General features: G+C 36.8%; 1 protein-coding gene across 7 annotated transcripts in view; it reads left to right on the top strand.

The window, feature by feature from the left end:
- ROBO1 (roundabout guidance receptor 1) overlaps positions 1–15,823 on the top strand; it is a 740,888-nt gene extending 725,065 nt beyond the window's left edge. For all 7 annotated transcript variants that reach the window (XM_032989478.2, XM_032989487.2, XM_032989502.2 and 4 more), the window contains 5 exons: positions 1,595–2,004; positions 3,833–3,985; positions 11,679–11,987; positions 13,277–13,476; positions 14,091–15,823. In XM_032989478.2, coding sequence (XP_032845369.1) covers positions 1,595–2,004; positions 3,833–3,985; positions 11,679–11,987; positions 13,277–13,476; positions 14,091–14,105 — 1,087 coding nt within the window. In that variant the 3' untranslated portion in view covers positions 14,106–15,823. The remainder of the gene's footprint in view (positions 1–1,594; positions 2,005–3,832; positions 3,986–11,678; positions 11,988–13,276; positions 13,477–14,090) is intronic.
- The last annotated feature ends 5,247 nt before the right edge of the window (positions 15,824–21,070 follow it).

The raw sequence follows: 21,070 nt of genomic DNA, 5'->3' as shown, positions 1-21,070 counted from the left end.
GGACAAGCAGAGAAAAAAATAAAGATTTAGTGAGATAGCAGATGATTTCAATGTTAAAGTGAGAACCACTGCATCAGATAGAGTGAATGAAGTATTGCTAATTTGGTATGCCCATGAACCAGCTGCTGTCAATTAGCCTGTCCTTAAAGATTGGCAGGCAAGCTATATTTTCAAGAACCCTAACATATTTTGCAACCAGTTGCGTGCCTTCTAATACCAAAATCTAGAGAACAGGAAGACTGGCAAATATATTACAAGGATGGTTGTCACAAGAGCTTTAAATTAAGTCAGTAAAACTTTATTGGGCAAGGTGTCCAGTGAAAGGCAGGTAGAGAATTCCATGCAGCAATGGCTTCTGGGATTTGAGGGGAGGCAGCATTGTTAAATGATTATTGGATATATATCCCTAACTGACCTTTTCTTCATTCCGTTCAGTACTTAATACAGCAAGTGGAAAAGTGGAGATGAGATGATGTCGTCCAGGGAGGTTCCAGCTTGTTCTTGACACGAAGTATTAGGTTTTTCCGTGCTAAAGTTTCCTTTCAAAATTCATATGAATTCCCATCTATTAAAATAAAAAAATTGTGCTCCCCCCAGAGAAAATAATTAATTTATGAGAGTCACCATTTATCAATGAGATAATAAGATGGAAAAATTGACAAAGGAAAATTATTTTGGAAATCTTTGCAAAGCAGGCTGCAGTAAAAGTTCCTGGTAAGCAAAGCCAACAGTGCAGCCACTGCTGCAGAAATTATTTCTTCCTAGCAGACCAATGGCAATTAAAGTTCATGCCTGTGGCCCTGTGAAAAAAAACCTGGTGACAGTGTTACTACCTGGGACTTCTGAGTGAAGTGTTAACTAAACTGAACGTTGATCTAACGATATCTAATACTTTGACTCTTTAAGCTGGGGACAACATTACTGATGATCTAGGCTCAAAATAAATTAACCTATACATCTCTCTGCATTTTGGAGACCTTAAGACCTACATCTAACATTCCGGTAGAGAATTCTTTCTTTCTATTATCACCTAGACCAACTTTAAAAATAATGAAATAACAGTATCTCTTTTCATATCTTTCTGAGTCACTGGGGTAGGTGGAGGGAAGATAAAGTTTATGGAGCAATCTGTTTGGATAAAGGCACCTGTTGACATTGACAGTTTCAAGCTTCTGGAATATACAGACACTTTATTTTGCTCATGCTCTTAAGGGTACACAAATAATTTTTTTAATAGTCGTATGAACTGCAACCACCTCTTTGCCTAGCTGTACATGTGCTACTTTAGGAAAAATGAACAGTTTTCTGCAAAATAAGCCAATTTTCATTAAAATCAGTGATAAAGGAACCATATTAGAAAAATCAGATTTCTTTGTGGTAGATTTCAAACTATGTAGCTGTCAGTTCTGATTTACAAAATAAAAACTGGAAAAAAAAAAAAAATGAAGCCTGAATCTTTCAGATATAGATTTTGTTGATTTAAAATGGCAAGTCAAGCTTGTTGGGAAATAAAATAAATATTTTCATCAATATATTATTTCCTCCAACTATGTTATGTGACTTCAATTCTTCTTACCCTTGTATTTTTACACAGACGCCAACCTGTGAGTCCTCCACCCCCTCCAAGGCCTATCTCCCCACCACATACCTATGGATATATCTCAGGGCCCTTGGTCTCAGATATGGATACTGACGCACCAGAAGAGGAAGAGGATGAGGCGGATATAGAGGTTGCCAAGATGCAGAACAGAAGGCTCCTCTTGCGTGGCCTTGAGCAGACACCTGCCTCCAGCGTTGGGGATTTGGAGAGCTCTGTAACAGGGTCCATGATCAATGGCTGGGGTTCAGCCTCCGAAGAAGATAATATCTCAAGTGGGCGGTCTAGCGTTAGCTCTTCTGATGGATCATTTTTTACCGATGCAGATTTTGCACAGGCAGTTGCAGCAGCTGCAGAATATGCTGGCCTGAAAGTAGCCAGACGTCAAATGCAGGATGCATCAGGAGGTGAGTTTGTCCTCTATTTGACAGGAGAAGGAAAAAAAAGGGCCATCATTTATCCACAACCACTTCCTGAATTCCTGTTCTTACAACATTTAGAAATTCAGGAGGGAGGGGTCAATTTACACTAGTGGAAGAGTCAGAAAAGGGATTTTGGTGAAACAGTTTGAACAAATTGCTGCTCTGCATTGTTTTTTGTAAGTAGTTCCTAATTTTTTGGTCTCGTTGATAATTGCCAAACCTCAACCCTGCTGATGGATTTGCACCCAGAACTGAATGAGGGAAAAATAACAAAAACAGATTACAGAATTCTATCTTTTTCCTAGTGTCAGGCTCCCAGTATTTTCAGTCACTCTCCATGAGAGGTTTAATCCCTCTGTATTGAAATGTCCAAATAAATAGTAAACCTTTAGAGCAATGTTTCTTCTGGATCTGAAAAAAAAAAAAAAAATTGCAATGTAATTGTTTTCCATTTTATATCTTGTTATCTTTTGGAGAATGCTGTTCAAGCTCTTACTGTTGTATTATTGAGATGAACTGGGTTTGTGTTGGTTTCAGAATTTGACAGCTGTTATTAGTTGCAATTTAGATCCCTAGGTTATGCATATGCAACAAGGCCTTATGAATATGTTTCTTTTTTTTTTTTTTTTTTTCTCCTGAATCACCACTGGACATATGGAATATGATATTGGGAATATATAATGTTTTATAACATACTGGTTACTAGTAACACTAGATATATACAGGTAATCAGTAACCCAACTAGGCCCAATGGATATTGTCATAGTTTGGCTAAAAAATAAGAATACTGCAGGGTGGGATGCAGGTTTCAAGCAGATCCATGAATGTTTTGATAATCAATCCTATTAAACAGCCAGACCTGGAAAAGAGGTACTTTGCCACAACTGTGTCCACCCTGACTCCACAGATTTGCAACCTTCCTCCAATTTCTGATATCCTCTCCCAGTTAACAGTCCTTTGTTTCATTTCAACACAGCTGTTCATCATGAAGAATGAGAGGGGAGGTAATTTAGTAATTCTGGATGAAATCCTGGCCAACTGAAGTAGGTGGCAAAACTCCCATTCATACCCACAGGGCCAGGATTTTATCCATTTTACACATATAAGTTCATACAAATATATGCGTTTATGTGTGTGTAAATAAATGTATTTAGAAAAGTTCTTTTTACATCCTGTCACTGTTATAGCTGAATAATTCTACAGCAGTCAAGTTCATGTTATGCAGTGATTTTTATGTATTGATATTTCTCATACCTGACTACACATCCTAAAAATGTGACACTTCTTATCTGCAAACAAGCTGTGTTAAAATGCCCGTCACCCATCCCTGATGCATTCCTGGTAATTCACTCAAAGTGGAGGAGGGAGCATCTGTACCTGAGACCTTCTGGTGACTTCAGCCGTTTGTGGCATGGGCAACCTCACACTGCCCGAGCTGAGGGAGGTGAAACCCGTCTTGAAAGGGAAACATTTTGTTGTTTCTGCAAGGTTGCCAGGTGGGAAGCCTGCTTGTGCTTGCCTGCTGATGGAGCTCACATTCCTGGGGCAAGAGCCAGCAGCTACCAAGCAGTTGGGTAATTTCCATGCAGCTAAGCCAGCCTGCCTACTGGTAGGATAGCAAATGCTTCGATATAGTTACAGCTCACTCTAAAACTGATGACAGGAAGGATGAGAGTTTTTTTAGTGTTCTGAGAGTGTATTTTCACTCCTGGTGTTTTGTATGGCTAGGTCATTCTAATGTGAAAAGAGAAAGTATGAAACATCTTATTTTAGATAAGAAAAATAATAGCTATTGTTCTGTAACAATTTCCAGGCCGTAGACATTTTCATGCATCACACTGTCCTAGACCCACCAGCCCTGTATCTACCGACAGCAACATGAGTGCCGTTGTAATACAGAAGGTCCGACCTGCCAAAAAGCAAAAACACCAGCCAGGACATCTGCGCAGAGAAGTCTACACAGATGGTGAGTCCACTGAAATGGGTGAAAACGTCAGTGAACCTTTCTAAACACGCATTCAATGCGTGTGCGTGAAATTTTTTTCACAGAGATAACGTTATGTTTCAGAATTCAGTGATTTGTGTTTCATGTTGCTAAACACACCAAACAGATTAATAATTTTAAATGCCAGAGTTCCTTAATACTGTACGTTGATGCTTCCACTCCAGAGCCTTGCACCTGTTTTCTATAGTGTCCTAATGGGCTAATTACTGTCATTATTTAAGAGCCCAGATAGCATAAATAGTACAGTCGTTGAGAATAATGTGTGGTTAGGATTAAAATCTTCATTCACATGACTGACTAATAAAAGCTTCAGAATGTATCTTTTCCTGAAAAAAACAATTTACCATTTAAATGGTGGACCACATAAATCAATGAATTTTAATCCTGACCACAGCATTGTTGCAAGCAGTTACTTTGTGAGTAAAAGCAAAATCTAATCATCTTCTCTCGTGCCTTCACACACAATATCAACTCTTGCTGAAAAGGTAGTGCTTGTATTCTCTTGGGAGTGTAGGAGGATAATGCAAACATTGTGATGTTGTCTAGAGAGAGCCTTTAATGAAAATGCCTCAGGTGGTGCAGCTTTTATTAAAGCACTACCTTCCAGTTTTATAAAACAACCCACGGGCTTTGTTGGAAATTCATGTAAGATAAATTCTCCAAGACTTAACCCATCTTGTCAAGTTTGCTGAATTTGCTAACGGTGGGGAAGGGAAAGGAAGGCATCGTTCCTCACCTCCTGGTTCTCTGCAACAACAATCTGATTAGGACTTTCATTACCAGTCTGAAATTTTTCAAAGAGGGGCATCATTTGCCATTATCATATGAAAGCCTAATATTATAGATCCTTATCCAGGGTTACAAGAAGGGAGTTTTGAGCCACTTCTCCCTATGATTCCTGCCACTTGACGAAAAAATTTAATACAAAGCTCACAGCACGATGAGCAGAAGTAATTTAGCAATGAGTGGTTGTCCGTGCTATTATCTGTACTTTATTCTGAGTATTTTCTCTCACTAGCATCTATCTGATATTAGGCTGCATTAAATACTGGCATGACACAGTGCACCTGGGCCTCTTGGCGTATGCCCAGGCCCCTTCTGTCAGTGAAACTGAGCTGTTGGAATATTATCTGATTTCAAGAGGTTATTACATTGGTTTTGTACATGTTTGCTTCTGTGAAGGGACAACACAAGGTGTAAATCCAAAACTGTACCAGAAATGTTACGTTTATGAGACCCTTGTAATGGCATTTTGCAAGATTTTATGGACATTTTATTCAGCTTTTATTCTTTTGAAGAGAGTGCTCTTAACTGGATAATTGGCTGAGCATCAGACCTCGGTACAAGCACAACAGCTAGGACATCAGAAATAAAATCTGGACGTGAGTTTTATGTAGACATTTTCTTCTGACACAGGAATAAATAAGAGGTGGGCCTGTATTCAATGACAGGTTTTTCTGAAAATAATTATACAAACTTAAATAGTGGAGCACTGTGATTACATATTGCAATAGATTCGACAATCATGATCAATATTTGTTTTGTGTTATATAGCATCTGCTTACTTCAACACATTTTCTAATTAGGTAAGAATTTCCGCTAACCCGTTTAGTGTGCAATACAGTGTGGTCATTCAGGGAACAGCAAATTATGGCTGTAATATCTGCCGATCTGATAAAACCCAGTTCAAAGGTTGAAGGGCTTGTTTGGTTTTGATTTTCTTCTACTATTATTTTCTTCCCCTCAATTCATTTACATAAGCGTATTTGGAACCTTACTGAATATTCACAATCATTCATTAGAATAGCCACATCTAGTTTATTGTCCCTTTAGAATTAGCTATAAAACAACATCTACTAATTGTTTTCCTTAAGTGAAGAAAAGTGATATGGAGACATGAATGAAACAATTAAGCACAACTAAACTTTCCCAGATATACTTAGTTTTTTCTGTTGGCTTGACATGACACTGTTATTTATCCTTTTTATAAAGGAGTACCTGATACAAAGATTTACTTTTTTTCCTCATAGTGGGTTAACATACCTGTATTGTAGTAGGGTAGAGCAGATATTCTGAATTTAAGCATTTGTTGATGGCTAGAAGCATTGAATCAATAGTAAAATGAGAAAAATACATTGCTTCATTACTTTCTCAACCTTTAAAATTTTCTACTGTTCCCAAATTAGCTGAGTTAGTATTTGCTAGCAGTTTCATGAAATACTGGTGTTACGAAGAATTTACACAATTAGAAGTAAGTATTTGCGTGAATGGTTGAAAATTCCAGGAGTATTATCAGCAGCAATATATGTAATTCAAAAAATTATGTTGCTTTTTTTTTTTTTTTTAATTTATACAGCAAGATTTGTGAAAAAGATTAGTATTTTTGAAAGTGTGTTTGTTGCTAGTCTAGCAGGTCTACTACTACCCTTTTTTAAATAAAGGAGAATGTTTTCTGATCTACTCTGCGTTGTACAGTAGCAACAATTCTGTATTTTCTGCCAGCATTAGTTCAAATCAGTTTCTACTTTATGTGGAAAAACATTTCAGCTGAATTGTTTCATTCCTTGACAGTCATCCACCAGGTGAAATGTTCTCCATATTTGTTGCTAAAAATCTTTGCTCAGTAGGTGGTAAGGATTAAAATGTATGAATTTTTAATTGCTCTTCATCTAGCCTTTTAGAGAGTTAACTACTAGGACTGCATTACAGGAACCAACTAACAGATGTATTCTCCTTCTCAACCTTGCCTGACTTACTTACATATTTAATTTAAGAAATCAAAATTTTTAATAATATTTTTGTATTTTCTAGAAATATACATATGAAAGTCTCTTCTGAACTGTCATGAATTGATTTATTAGTAGTTCTAAGCCCTCAGAATTGTAAGAATTTAGATAAAAAGAATAAAAGTACTTTACCATTGCTTTGATTCAATAGGTCTTTCAATAGAAATTACGCCATTGACAGTTCACATGAGATTTTTAAATCCTCATTCTTTTTTAAATCTCTGAGTGACAAAGGAAAAAACACTGACATTTTCACAACTAACTGGTTGAGACTGTAACTGAGTTATTTAGCTGTTTTATTGATGACATGACGTTAGGGCAGTTGAATTTCTCACAAAAGGTGATTGAATATCTGCCAAATATTTTCTTGAATTTTCATGTTGAAATATTAAGGCGTTATGCATGCCAGCATCTTTCATATTTTTGTTTCCCTCTGCCTGTGAAGTACAAAAAAAATTTACTCTGCACAAATTTCAGTAAGGTAAAAGATAAGTAGGAAAGCATTTCTTACCTCTGCTAAAAAACAGCTTGTTATTGAATGATAATAATTTTCAGATACCTGCCCTCTTTGCTAGTCCTTACTTCTGAATCCATTATGAGATATTTTGCAAATGTTGATTTTGTTACTGAGGGAGGTTTTATGGAGTGAAAATTGTTTTGGTAAAAGCATTATGTAAATGTCCATACGGACAAAAAACCCTACGATGCAACAATCCATTGCTTTTATACATCGTACTGGGGTTTGCTGTATCTATTCATCCAATTATTGTCTACAGTTTGAGCCATGTTTCTTGAAAGATAAAGCATGAAAATGACTTCAGTACATGAATAATAGTAGCTGAGGTTATTATGTATCTAGGAATCTTAAATGATCTTAAAGCTTTACTAAGTCAGGAACAATCTTGAGTTTTGCATGCCTGCACAAATATGCAATAGAAAAAAAATTTGCTTTGTATCTTCTCCAATTTTGTATCAAATCTATAACTACTGTTTTCTTCAGGGTATGACTGTAGAAATCTACAGCCTGATAGAGCTTAAAAGAGAGAGTTGCTTAATAAGGCCTACTTCCCTCATTTGTCACTACCTGTAAATTCATCTTTTTGTGCTTATTTGTGGTTTCTCCATGTCAGTGTCAACTAACTTAGCAGACTATTTTTTTCCCACTGATGTTTTGCTTATCCCGTGATTCCTGTATATGTTTTCATTTAGAAAATTATCATCACTCATTTCAAAAGACATATATGGAAGGTTTCCCCTGTAAACTGTGCTATGAAATGGCATCCTTTAATTGTTTGAATTACATAAGAAGCAGTACAACAGCAATACATAGACTGAATGAAACATGTGAGCACAGCTGACCTTTAACAAATACTTCTGAGTTCTTTATATTGGTTTGATGTTGCTTTGTGATTTATTTTTTATTCCTTACAATGGAAACTTCCATTTTGCTTTTAATAAGTGTGCCAGTTTGTACTCAAGGAGGCAGATTGAATCTGGATTTTCTCTATGATCTGAGCTGTTAAAATAAATACCACAGGGGTGTAATAGTGTTGACCTCAGAAAAGTTGTTTTGTTTTTTTTTTTTTTCCTCTGTAAAGGATTCTTCTCAGCAAGGAGTACTGTGTTATAATGAAGATTTTTATAGTTTCCCTGCAGGTTGCAAAAATGTTCTTGAAAGAGAATATCACTTTTCTTTACTTATTACTGCACCATAGAGCTGCTGCTGTTTTATGAAACTTTTTATATCAATGCATCTTTCCTTTCCATAGTCAATTTAACACCACTTTGTTCATTGTCATGTGTAGCTGGATAGGATTCTTGAATAAAGTAGTTTGTTCCAAGCTGTATTTTATAGGCGGCAGGAAGGATGCTGTTCCTTCCCTTTGGTATTCAGCCAGTACATTGCCATGCCACAGCTGTTGGAGCCTGGCTCCCAGGGTGCCTGAAAAGGCTGATGTCAAATACCTGCACTCCCTCTACATCAGCAAGCTCAACAGAAGGGCTATTCGGTGCCCTGATAACTTACAGAGACAGTGAGTGGGGAATGTGAGACAGCAGACACTGCGTGAAGAGCTGTGGTTCTAGGAGCCTACACTTCTGAGTTTGAGTATCTTCATCCACTTCTGACATACTGTGAGGAAGATGTTTTCCTCAGAAAGAAAACTATTGTTTGAATCTCCATAGGCTAATGCAGAGTTTATCTTATTTTTTAAATCCTGACCAAGTTCTATAATTGGTAAAAGTATTCTGCAAAAGGTGGCAACCATCACCATCTCCCACCTCGCTTTTGAAGAACAGTTCATGTGCATGATAAGCTTTGGTCTGGGTTTGATGTGATCTGATGCACTGGGCTTTCAAGGAACGTGCAACAGGCAACTCTGAGCTCTTGGACAATCTTCGTATCATTTTTCACCTAGTTGTTGAATTGTAGGAGGTTATATATTTTTTCAGACCAACATTTTTTTGGAGCAGTTATTGACACTTAAGATCACATGGCTTTGGAGCCTTGTGATCCAAATATCCAAACTTGCAGGCACATATTGATTTATGCATCTACAGGACTGGGCAGCACAGTGAAATTGGCTTGGTTCACTGATTGATGGCTGAAGCTTACAGGGTATTTTTAGAGAAAGTAGTCTGAATGCTACTCTGATGTCTGGACTTAGAGTTTCATTGCTAAGGTTGTGTATTGGACAGAGATTGCCTCTGTAAATGGCGTTTAAGCAGTTATGGTTAACAAAGGAATGCAACATTACTGATTCTGTGCTTTCTCGCCAAAATCTGTTGTGTATCACATCTTTCATATCTTACTGAATCACAAGTTGCCTCTCCATTTGACAGTTTTAGTTCCCTCAGATAAACAAGTCCAGCCCATTACCCGCAGATCAGCCTTTGTTCTTATTTTTTAGTCTAGTATTTCCCACTCCATAAATAAAATTATTTTGATTAAGCCACATAGCATATCCAAGCTTCCATCTAACTTACATTCTGCCTTCTCAAGTTTTGGAAATGACAGTGATTTGTCTTAAAAATATATCTGCAAATGGTAAGTGTTAAGTAGATACTTAAAAATTAAGTCTCAGAATTCAATTGTTTACCCTTAGCTACTCTCTAAAACTGATGTTCCGCAAACTGCCAGCATTTGAAAAACAAACTACCCAACACAAACTACCCAATTTCAGGGAATACAAGTCCAGTTGTCCAATTTGTTCTCAGCTAAGAGGAACAGAGGGAAAGAAGTTTCTGCATTTCTTGCTAAATGGATTTGGTCCCTTATTCAACCCATAAATTAGAACAAAGAGATGTTTTCTTGGTTGCTTGGTTGTTTTTTGTGTGTTGTTTTCTTTTTTTGTGTGTGTATGTGTATGTTTTTTACTGAGACAGTAGAGTTAATACAGCAAGAATGATGTTACAGTTCTCATTTACCTGAAGTATGTTCAACCTTAAGAAATGGACTTTATGACATCTTTCTTCTTCATCATCCCAGTCCAGACAACTGATAAAATTTCCTGTCTTATTTAAAACAGGTCAAGGGCAATTCTAAATTATGTCACCAATTCAACATGCCCATTAAGCTTGCATAGAACAATGAATTCTGAATTGCTACACCTTTCCACAGGGTAAATCAAGTCACTTGTGCTTTGTGTCACTGGAAAACCTCTCAAAAACGTCTGGCATCTGCCATATCTGAATTTATACATATATGCTAGATGCCTATTTTTTTCTTATTCCAGAGTACTACCTTTATTCTTGGCCCCATTTAGTTAATTTTCAGTTGAAACATTCTCTTGAATAGACTGTGGATTAGCTGTATATATAGTGATGGTGTTTGAAAAACACAGCTGCTCCAAGATTTTTGTGGAAGTAGAAAGAATGAATGCACACTATTATAAAATGCTGAGGTTACATTTTTTAATAGTGCTGTTGTTTTATTTTTCTAGCAATCTCACTTGAGAATATTAACCTCAGAAACATCTTTCATATCTCACTTTTTTTTAACCTGTTGTTCTCTTATATTCATGTGATTTGTTCCTACAGCTTTGTTGTGAACCACTTCTGTATTGTTTCTTCCTTATTTGACTTTTACATTTTTTTCTTCACATTTTATAATCCTCAGAGCACTATTGTTTCCTGATGAACAGTTTACACATTCTAGTTTTAAGTCTTAATGCAGGAGTAGAGAAGTTTAACTAAAACATATCTATCTTGTGTGTCTTTTTTTTTTTTTTTTTTTGTTCTTTCTGAGAGCTTGTTACTTCGTTGATTGAGTGTGGATTTTTTTATATCTCATCACATACCCACAGGCATCAGGAATATGTTAGATTAACCTACTACTTTGAGAGAAGAATGCAATAGTTAATATAGTTTATCCTTAGATATATCAGCTCAGCAGTGCATCTGATGAACATTGTTACACCCCAGCCAACTTGCATTAATGCTCAGTACACTGAAGACCTTGAGCAGCTATAGGACAAGCTGCTGTGTTGTTGAATGGACTTAGCAAAAAAGATAAATACCGGGAAATATATGTTAATATCTTTAACTCTATGTTGATATCCATAACTGATATATTAATATCCAAGTACCTAAAGTTTATTACAGCTTTTTGAAATTATTTTTAAGAAAATATTGTGATTTGAAAAGGCAGTAAGAGGTCTTTACTTTGCATTTTTAAAGCTCAAGCTTTGGAAAATTACCCTTCAGTAGTTGTAACAGGAACATAATACTTTTTGGGGCAGAGAGAGGGCAGAGGGAAGGCTGAAGGGAAATTGGGTATCTATTGCTTCAGTTCAAGTTAAACATTGTTTCTTATTTTCACTAGTGTATCATCCTAATTATTCAACTGCTCTTCTTTTTCAACCTTATAGACTTGCCACCCCCTCCTGTGCCACCTCCAGCTATAAAATCGCCAACTGCCCAGTCCAAATCACAGCTGGAGGTGCGGCCAGTCATGTTGCCAAAACTTGCTTCCATAGAAGCAAGGACAGACAGATCTGCGGAAAGGAAAGGAGCGAGCTACAAGGGGAGGGAAGGGGTGGATGGGAGACAGCATTCAGACGTGCGGACAAATTCAGGAGAGCGGAGAGAATCACAGGAACAGCAAAATGATGGGAAACCACGAGGAAATAAAGCACCAAAACGAGAAGGCACACCAGCAAAAACTCATCTTCTTCAAGGTTGTTTTGCATGCTCTGGGTTTACTGAAATATTGGATGTTGATCACAGGGAACAAGCCAGCTCCTTTCAGGTCTCTCACATTGCTGGTGTGAGTTGAAGTTAGATCTGCTGAATTGTCACCATTTATTGTAATTATACAGTGCTAATATAGGTCACATTGCAGGTTCTCATTAGGGTAAGATAGAAATAAAATCTTATGAAAATCACAGGTTTTCTATCTTGCTTTCCATATACCCATCCTGTATTAAAGCTAATGCTGTGGAAGCCCAAACAGAAATATTCCTCAAGAGTTGTAAGGATCAGTGTCCTTGCCCCTACCATACATTTATGGTCTAGTTATATTTAATCCATCTAATTATAATCTAATTTATAAGGGAACTGAGCAAAGTCAGATAGTAGATCTGTAAATCAGATATTTAACTTTTATACCAAAGAATTGGCACTTGGCCAATTTTGCCTATTTGTAAAGGAGAAAAGGGCCAGAATGATACCTGGTCATTTTAAAAAAATAAGAAAGCCGTATTAGTAATGCATTAGTTACAATTACTACCTGATACGACATTATATGAATCAGACCTGATCAATGTAATCTTGTATATGGAAGGTGGTAAGATTGCTAATTAATGGAACACAATTAAGGAATTTGCCAAGTGTTCACTAAGACTTTTAACACAGATTCATACAAATGCCTGGTCCTTTCTTCCTATAGGCATTCAGGATCAATATCAGGGGTGACTGGGTAGTAAGTTGGTTAAATGAGCACGTTATAAGAGGTTGGTTACAGTGGATTGCTATAGAGAAAAGTTATTAGAAGTTTGGTTACCCTAGAGGATGGTGCTGCAATTTTTAAACATGCCCACTAATTTTGTTTCAAACTCAGTCTGAGAAATGTAGGGTCTAATATTTAGATGGAATGAGTTCCTTTTGAATATCATGCATGTATTGTCATTTCCTCCTACTCAGTCATATCGAAAATAGACTGCAAGGGGTGGAGTTTTTCTTAATTTTCCTGTAGAACTTAGAGCAGGGATCATAAATTGAAATGAAGTGGACAGTAATCGTGAATTAGTTTTTCTGTGGTGGATGTTACCACGTGAATACTATAAATTTCCTGAGAAAGCTTCTATAATGCTATTATGGAAACAGTGTATTTCATATTCTTGCCAGACATCACTTTAAACCTACTGAGGGTCATAAAAACTATAATAAATCAACTGCATGTAGAAATTTTAGGATCACGGTATCTCTGGCCTTGTAAACATAACAATGTATATATTTAATTATACAGAGGACATCCTGCCGTATTCTAGACCAACATTTCCAACATCAAATAATCCTAGAGATCCCAGCTCCTCCAGCTCTATGTCATCAAGAGGATCAGGAGGCAGACAGAGGGCAGATCAAGCAAATATAGCCCGAAGGAATGTTGCAGAAATGCAAGTACTGGGAGCATATGAACAAGGAGAAGAAGAAGAAGAAGAGATGGAGGTAATTGCAGTTATACTACTGAAGATGACTGGAATAATGCTATTTTCTGTGTTTAGAGAGATGCCAAGGAGAAACACTTTTGAACCAGAAATACTTCTCTTTAGAAAAATTAGTACATTTATCTGTCTATTAACGTTATGCCCAATCCAAGAAAAGAAACCTTAAGAATGCATCAAAAGCATAAAAAACAAGTAATATGTAGCATAGTATAACAGTCACCACACTAAAACCTATGTAACAGAACTTGCAGAAATACAATATTTAAATGCGCACTTTACATTATCCAGATACTTTCAAATGTGAAAATAAAAAACTAGAGCATCTAAGAACACCTTGACATTGCCTTTTACATTTTTTTGACAGTTTATCATTCTAGATTTTACTAGACATTAAGGCATGAAGTTTTCTTCTTTTTTCTTTCTACCTAATGATATTAATTCAATTTAAATCCTGATTGTAGAACGGGTGTCCATCATGCAGTCACATTGCTGCAAGTGATTAAATAATAATTACTATTTTTAAAGGTAGCAAATTTCTAAGAAGTAGATGAAACAAATTTTAAATAATAAAATCAAACATGCAGTCATTTATGTCTTTCTTTTTTTTTAACACAGGAAACAGAAAGCTGAAGACAACACGTACTGTAACAGGCTTTTAAAATCTAATCAGAAAACAAAAAAAAATCACTTAAGATGCCTCAAGTCTGATGATGTTTGACGCCAGAAATAATGTTCAGTGCAATCAGAGTGTACAATTTTTCATTTTTCTTCATGCCATCAAAATGCTAGCTTTTATTTTACTTTTTCTTTGTAAACCCTCCTTATTAGGAACGGCCCTTGCCTACTCTGTAACGCTAAGTGCATCACCTTCACTGCCTAAGAAGGCAGGTAAGCTGCTCTTTGTGGTACTTGGGCCGGCTGCTGCTTCAGGAGTAGAACAGAAGAGGATTCCAGAGCCTGGGGTCCTGAGGTTTCTCCCCAGCGAGATGGCGCTTAGTATACCGCCAGTACACCAGTAAGCCATTCAATAACATTGCAAGTGATACTGCATTGATTAAAAAGATCCCCAATTTGAACATCATGCGGAACGTTCTTTTATTCTAGGGGTTTCACTGTAGTCTGCAGTTAGTGCAAATGGTATCTTGCAATTTCAGTACAGACTGTATCTTGTTTTCTGCCAGTCTCTTGCTAACCTTTTGCAGATGACACAGTTTTACAAATGCAAGTAAAATTAATTTGGGATGAAGTGGCTCTTATTGTAAATATGTACTCATTTTAAATCCCCTGTGGTACTTTGATTTGTCTTTCCATTTTCATCATTAACTACATTCTTATTAAAAATGTCCTTTGGGATAGGCAGGAGGTAAGCCAATACGATTGCTATTTGCCTAATCATGGCATGAGCAAGTTTATCTGAAACCTTTTCTAATTTTCGGCTTCAACAATGCTTATGAAAATAAGCAGGAAAATCAATGGATATTTTTAATAATGATTGGGTAATATCATTAACTGTTACTGGCCCAAATCTCAGACCTCTACTTGTGTCAATTCACCTTAAAGAAGTGCCACTTAAAGAAGTTATGTTTGATCTTGGCGTTTAATTTTTTTGTAATGCACTGCTTATCTTTTTTTTTTTTTTTTTTTTTTTTTTTTTTTTTTTGGTTTTAAAAGCACAATCACTAAACTTTGTTTGTAAACCATTGTAACTATTAACCTTCTTTTTGTCTTATTGAAAATGTTAAGCATTTGTTTGGGATATTTTTCATCTTTTTTTTAATGCTCTATGTTTGTATTTGGAATATTTGAATGATGACAGACGGTAAAGTAACAAACCTGAATGTGGGCCATAATCAAAACACTTCTCAGTTTTCCTGGACTTACAGAAAATTACCAATTTTGCTGTGGCCTCTCTCAACATTGGATTATCATTAATGCTGAAACAGAGGCATTAGTTTGCATTGAATTTGCCAAATGATGTCCTCTGTCTGTAGATTTTATGATCTTTTTTGTAATTATAAAATTTCTTTGTCATTGGTGCTAATGGAAAAATGTGTGTTTGTTTATTGACAGCTATCAGGACTAGCCCCAATGGAAAAAAAAAAAAAAAAAAAAAGAAAAAAAAGAGTGTTTTGGTGTTCACCGAGGACTGAAATTTTTCATTTAGCTAATTTTTAAAGAAAGGTTCCATAGAAAGGGTGTGCAGTACTAAAGGAACAATCCATGTGATTAATGTTTTCATTATGTTCATGTAAGAAACCTCATATTTTAGCCATAATTTTGCATACTGAGGATCCAATAATCAGAAAAGTAATTTTTGTCACATTATTTATTAAAAATGTTCTCAAATACATTATGTTTCTTGCGTAGTTTCTTATGTTCCCTGAAACGTAGTTTTAGGGACAACTCTGATCTTATTACTGTCAATAAGATTGAGATTCTGTTCCACTGAAATCATGTAGTTACAGTAGCATGAGCAAAGTGGGAGAGCTGGATGCAGCCTAAGATTTTACATAATTACAATTGATTGCCTTAAAGATCTGATCTCTGGGTGCTTCATGAACTGTGATAACAAAAATGTCTTTTAGCCTGCCAATTTCCAGAGAGAGCTGGTGAAGAAAATCTGTACCAACAAAAACATTCACCTCAGGGGTGAGATACATTTGTTACAAAGGAAATAAGATCCAAATATGTGAAGGGAATGAATATTATGAGTCCTATGTTTGTTGAGGCCTGCATAAATACAAGTTTTCTTACCTGCCTGCTGTCCTGCACTGTAGCCATACTGTGGTTGGCAGAGTTCTGCTGTGGATCATGATCAAGTAAGTGATGCTCACTTTTCCACTCTTGCATTTTCATAACCCTGTACTCTTACTGATCTCCTAATTTTTGCCCTTCTTTAATCTACCCCTGTCATGCCATTAAAAAAAAAAAAAAAAAAAGATAGCCAGCACATTCCATAAAAAAAAAAGCCACTATATCTTTACTCAACAGCACCTTTTTGCTGCTTGTCTTTTGGACTGCCATACCTCTCCTTTCCCAAGAACTTTAAACTGTGCAGGGCCAGACCCTGACATGCTGCAGTGTCCTACAGCACCAGGTGTCTTGACACAGAAGAATGCTAGAGCCTTGACAACCAAGCATAAGCCTCAAGTATATTTTTTTTTTTTCTCAAAATTGTAGCTTTGAAGCAGGTATTAGGAATAAGTTAAATATGTTACTTTTCTATATTGCTTGGTTTGGGGGAGTTTCAGTGTCTTTCAGTCCTCATGGCTAAGTTCAGACCTGCCAACTGTTCAGATAGGAGCCCATAGGCCAGACTGTGCCACAGGAGACATCCCTCTGGCCTGCACCTTTACTTTGGAGGAGGCAGGAGAGGTTGATTTGACGGGCGCGGACTGCTTCAGGAGCTGATTGTCTTTCCTGGCACTGGGAACGGCCTCACGGTTTGGGACCGAGCCATTGCCACAGCAGGGTGTGGGGAAGGAGGTGGAGCTCGAGGCAGGGCCCTGAGCATGTTGGCCCCTTGGCACAAAAGCTGAAGCCACTGCCAGGCATGTAGTGGTGCATCACGAAACTGGGATCTAGGTGCAGCTGTATTGTTTAGGCCTCGGTGAAGGATATCTGTCCAGAAACACCTGAAACAACAGGTACTCACTTCAGTCTTTACTGGCACGGTGACATACTGGAAACCACACATTGGATCTCCCAGCTGATGTCCGTGTCCATCTGCATAGCTTCACTAGAAGTCAGACTCCAACTGAAGTTCTGACCTCAAACAATGGTAAGTGGGAAAACTTGCCCAGTGAGGTTTTCTTATTACAAGTTGTTATCAATTTGGTTGATGGTGTTTCCTAAGGATTTACTTGGATTGTTTTGTGATTGCATTCAGTTGTGATTTGCGCTATCTTGAGACAGTTCATCACAGAGTTGTCACAGCTCCTGCACCCACACTGGGTCCTCAGTGCATTGTGGTCTTACCAAAACACTCTAATGAAGATATAACAGTTTGGTCTTCAAATTATAGCTCCTGTTTATCAGTGTTGATACACACTTGACTTGGTCTTTGGCATTCAGGTACAGTAAAACTAGGTCATTTACACATTACTTAAAGAATTATTCAGTGATTGGAAAGCCAACACAACAGAAGAAAGTAGTTTTCAGAGGTTTTGATTACACTGTATACCTGAAGAAAACAAGTATTGTACTAGAAAATCCATAGCGTTTATGGATGTAGAAGCTTGATTTCTCTTGTAGTATATATACTGTGAAATCCTATATGAGTTACCGTCAAATTTTACTTCACTCAAAGTAAAATTATATTTGTCAGGATACTATGAAATATGTCTAAAAAATACCAATCTAGTTAATTCATTGTTTTAGTTAGTGTGTAAATTTTACACAATGTGTTGATTTTAACATTTTCTACTTTAGTTTTCCATAATCTATTATAGTCTTTGGATGAATTTAAGGAAGAGAGAACTTCCATGGGAAAAATGTAGGAGATGCCTAACATATCATCTATTCTACAACATGTTTTTTCAAAAGTTAATCTCCAAGCTCTGTATTCACAGCTCCTAAAAGATTTTTTTACCATCAGCAACAGAATCATCTACTAAAAATTAAAAGTACTGTATTCCTTGCATGAAGCTCTCAAATTAATTAAAGAATCTACTTAGAAATGGAGAAAATGGTTTTTATGCATTGCTTTTGCTCATGCTACAGATTAAGATTCTTTACAAATGAAAGTTCTAATGCTTATGTGTAACAGAAGCATTGTAATATATTTAGTGTGTACACAGGAAGATACTAGTATCTGCAAATGCAGATGTGCATGTTTATATAGTTTTATATTTGTTGAGATTAAGGTTGGGAACTGCGAGTCTGTTCCAAACATTCAGCTGAAAGGTGAGCATGTTTACAGATGTTTAAGGTTCACTCATGCATGAGTAACTCCCAGTGTTGCCATGGACGTCATCCTCACTGGACGTGTCCTTCAACATCTTGATTTCGTATTGAACTAACTGAAAACTTCAGAATCCAGTTCACAAGATGAATCTTTAAAATTGACAACTGTGGATCTCGGTGTGAACTGTTTACCTGGGTTTGATTTTCTTTACTTTTTTCTCATTGTATGTGAGGATTTTTCTGTTGCCTATAGATATGTTTTTCATGAAAACCAGTGCACTATTTTGCTGTCTATGCCAGTGAAAAATTCAAAGATTAGGAACTTTATTTCTTAAGCTATTCCTTTCTTTTTATCAAGCCACTGAATTGTGGATCACAGAAACAGTCGAAGATTTGAGATGACACCATGGAAATGAGGATCCCTTTGCATTTTATTTCCATATTGAGGTTAGGAAAAAATGTCATCCTATTCAGAAAGAGGGAAAGGAATTGGTGAGACTGAAATCCAGTCTCTCTGAAAGCCATAAAGCAGGAAGGCAGGCTGGAGAAGGGGAGTCAAGGGATATAAAGAGAAAAAAACCTCAAGGATCTGAGGAACCCAAGTCTCATTGAAGCTAATTCCAAAAATCCTGTTGAATTGAACTGTCCTGGAAGTGAATTACCTCCTTACGAACTGGCAAACAATAGCCATCACTGCAGTAAATACTGAAAGAAGAGTGAAATCTTTGCTGCATGCTTTTTTTGTTCCGTGTCCTTGCTAAATATACACCAAATGCGCTCATTTTAAGCTGCCAGAAGAGGAAAGTGGGGTTTTAATTCACTGTGACATTCAGCTTTCTTGTCGCATGAGATGATGAGGATGGGACCTACTCGTCTCTAGTCTCTATGTGGCATAAAGTGGAGCCAGTTGTTTTGCAGATTTTTTTGGAGCATGACAATCAAAGCCATGATGATAAAAACTGTGTTTATTGAAATTTTTTTCAGGCCTAAGATATTTTTAGCAAGAATAATAACAGGAAATATAGAATAAAAGTACTTGGTATCAATTTTTATTCTGTGGCTTCCCACCTGTCTTCAAGCACAGGTGTGGTTTAAAGTCAGCAGCAAGGGACGACAGTAAAGGAGCCCTTATGGGCTTTGATGTATAGAAGGACAAAAGAAAAACAAAGAAAAAAAAAATCAAACACACATCCCCCCCTTTCAGCCAATGACATCTAATAGGGTATTCCTAAATCATTTGGATAGCATGAAAATAATGGCCAAGAACCTTTATTTCTCTGATGTTAATTGTCACAGAATCAAAGATTTCATTATATTCCTGAAGAAGATGTTTGCAAAAGAAATTGCAGTCTACTGAACCAAGTACAGAGCAATTCAGTTTCTTATACCTAGTAAAAGCCCCCAAAAAAGTGGACCTGAGAACTAGGTCCTGCCACAGTTGTCTCAGTAATGTACCCAACTCATCACTCACCCTATTAATACAAACTAAAATGGAAACAAAACGTTAGTTTCCATAGCCATCATTAACAGATATTACAAATTGGCAGCATCTGATGGGTTAGCTTAAAATTCAAAAACCATCATAATCCTGAAGTCTTTATTTCTTGGATACTGGTACCTGAAATAATTGTACAGATAACATAACAATATGAGGGACTGATGGAGTCCAGTCTTACAGGAAACAGAATCTGTTTAGGCAGATATAAACAATATATGAGTGCTAAACAGCTTTGTATAGATATATCTTCTGTTCCTTGATCTAACTTCATTCTTATGTGATCCATTTGGGAGGAATAAGGATGTTATTATGCCTCTGTTAGTGTATATTGAATTCTTCAGAAGGACTTCACAAGAGTCATCATCAGCTTTACGAGGTGTAAAGGAAAAGAGTGTACATTTGTTCATCAACCTAAAATTTTCTGCCTTTCTGTGCTCACATTATGACAATATTTTCACTTGCATTTTACCTTTTTTTCCTACAAAACATCTTTCATAGTGTACAGGGTGAAGACTGACTGACTAGTTCGCTAAAAAACTTTCCATCTGTTGAGCACATCTGTGCCTTTGGTGAGTATTTTGCAAATGCTTCTCTTCAGGAAGCATTTTAATTTGTCCATTAAAACTCTGCACAGTACTATGAAACCAAAAACACCTCTTCATTGGAATCCTTGAGAGCTCACTTTGGCTGGCTGTAATAGAGGCAGGCAGTAAATCCAGAGTGCGTGCACCTAACACTGTATCCTGCCTATGTAGCTCTTCATGCTGTTGTAACGTCCCATGTAAGCACCCTCATTGTGTTCCCATGAGACAGGTGATGTTTTTTCCCAGCTATACAAAATACAAGCTGAAACTTACATTTTCAGAGCACTTTTGAGAATTTATCAAAATCACAAAGAAAGACTCGCACATTGCTGATGTTCTGTTTCTGAAATCTTGCAAAATTTTCCTTTGTTCCACATTAATAAGTGACAAGAATACAAGCTCAGCCTACTGATACGCTGGGAATGCAGCACCTCATAAAGTTCTTACTTACATCCACATGTACTTATGTACTTCTACTCTACCTTTCACAGGGATGTGTCCGCTGTGCTCCAACAAGGCAGTTAGACGGGGCGGCAACATGAAGATGTAAGGTGATGTGGGCTGAAGAGGTGGTTGTTTCCATAATACTAGTCTAAGACCATGAAATA

The sequence above is a fragment of the Tyto alba genome, unplaced genomic scaffold, assembly GCF_018691265.1.
Source record: "Tyto alba isolate M040663 unplaced genomic scaffold, T.alba_DEE_v4.0 Super-Scaffold_14, whole genome shotgun sequence".
NCBI classification, from domain to species: domain Eukaryota; kingdom Metazoa; phylum Chordata; class Aves; order Strigiformes; family Tytonidae; genus Tyto; species Tyto alba.
Note: the sequence above shows the minus strand (reverse complement) of the source record. Positions and strands in the feature narration are given on the sequence as shown.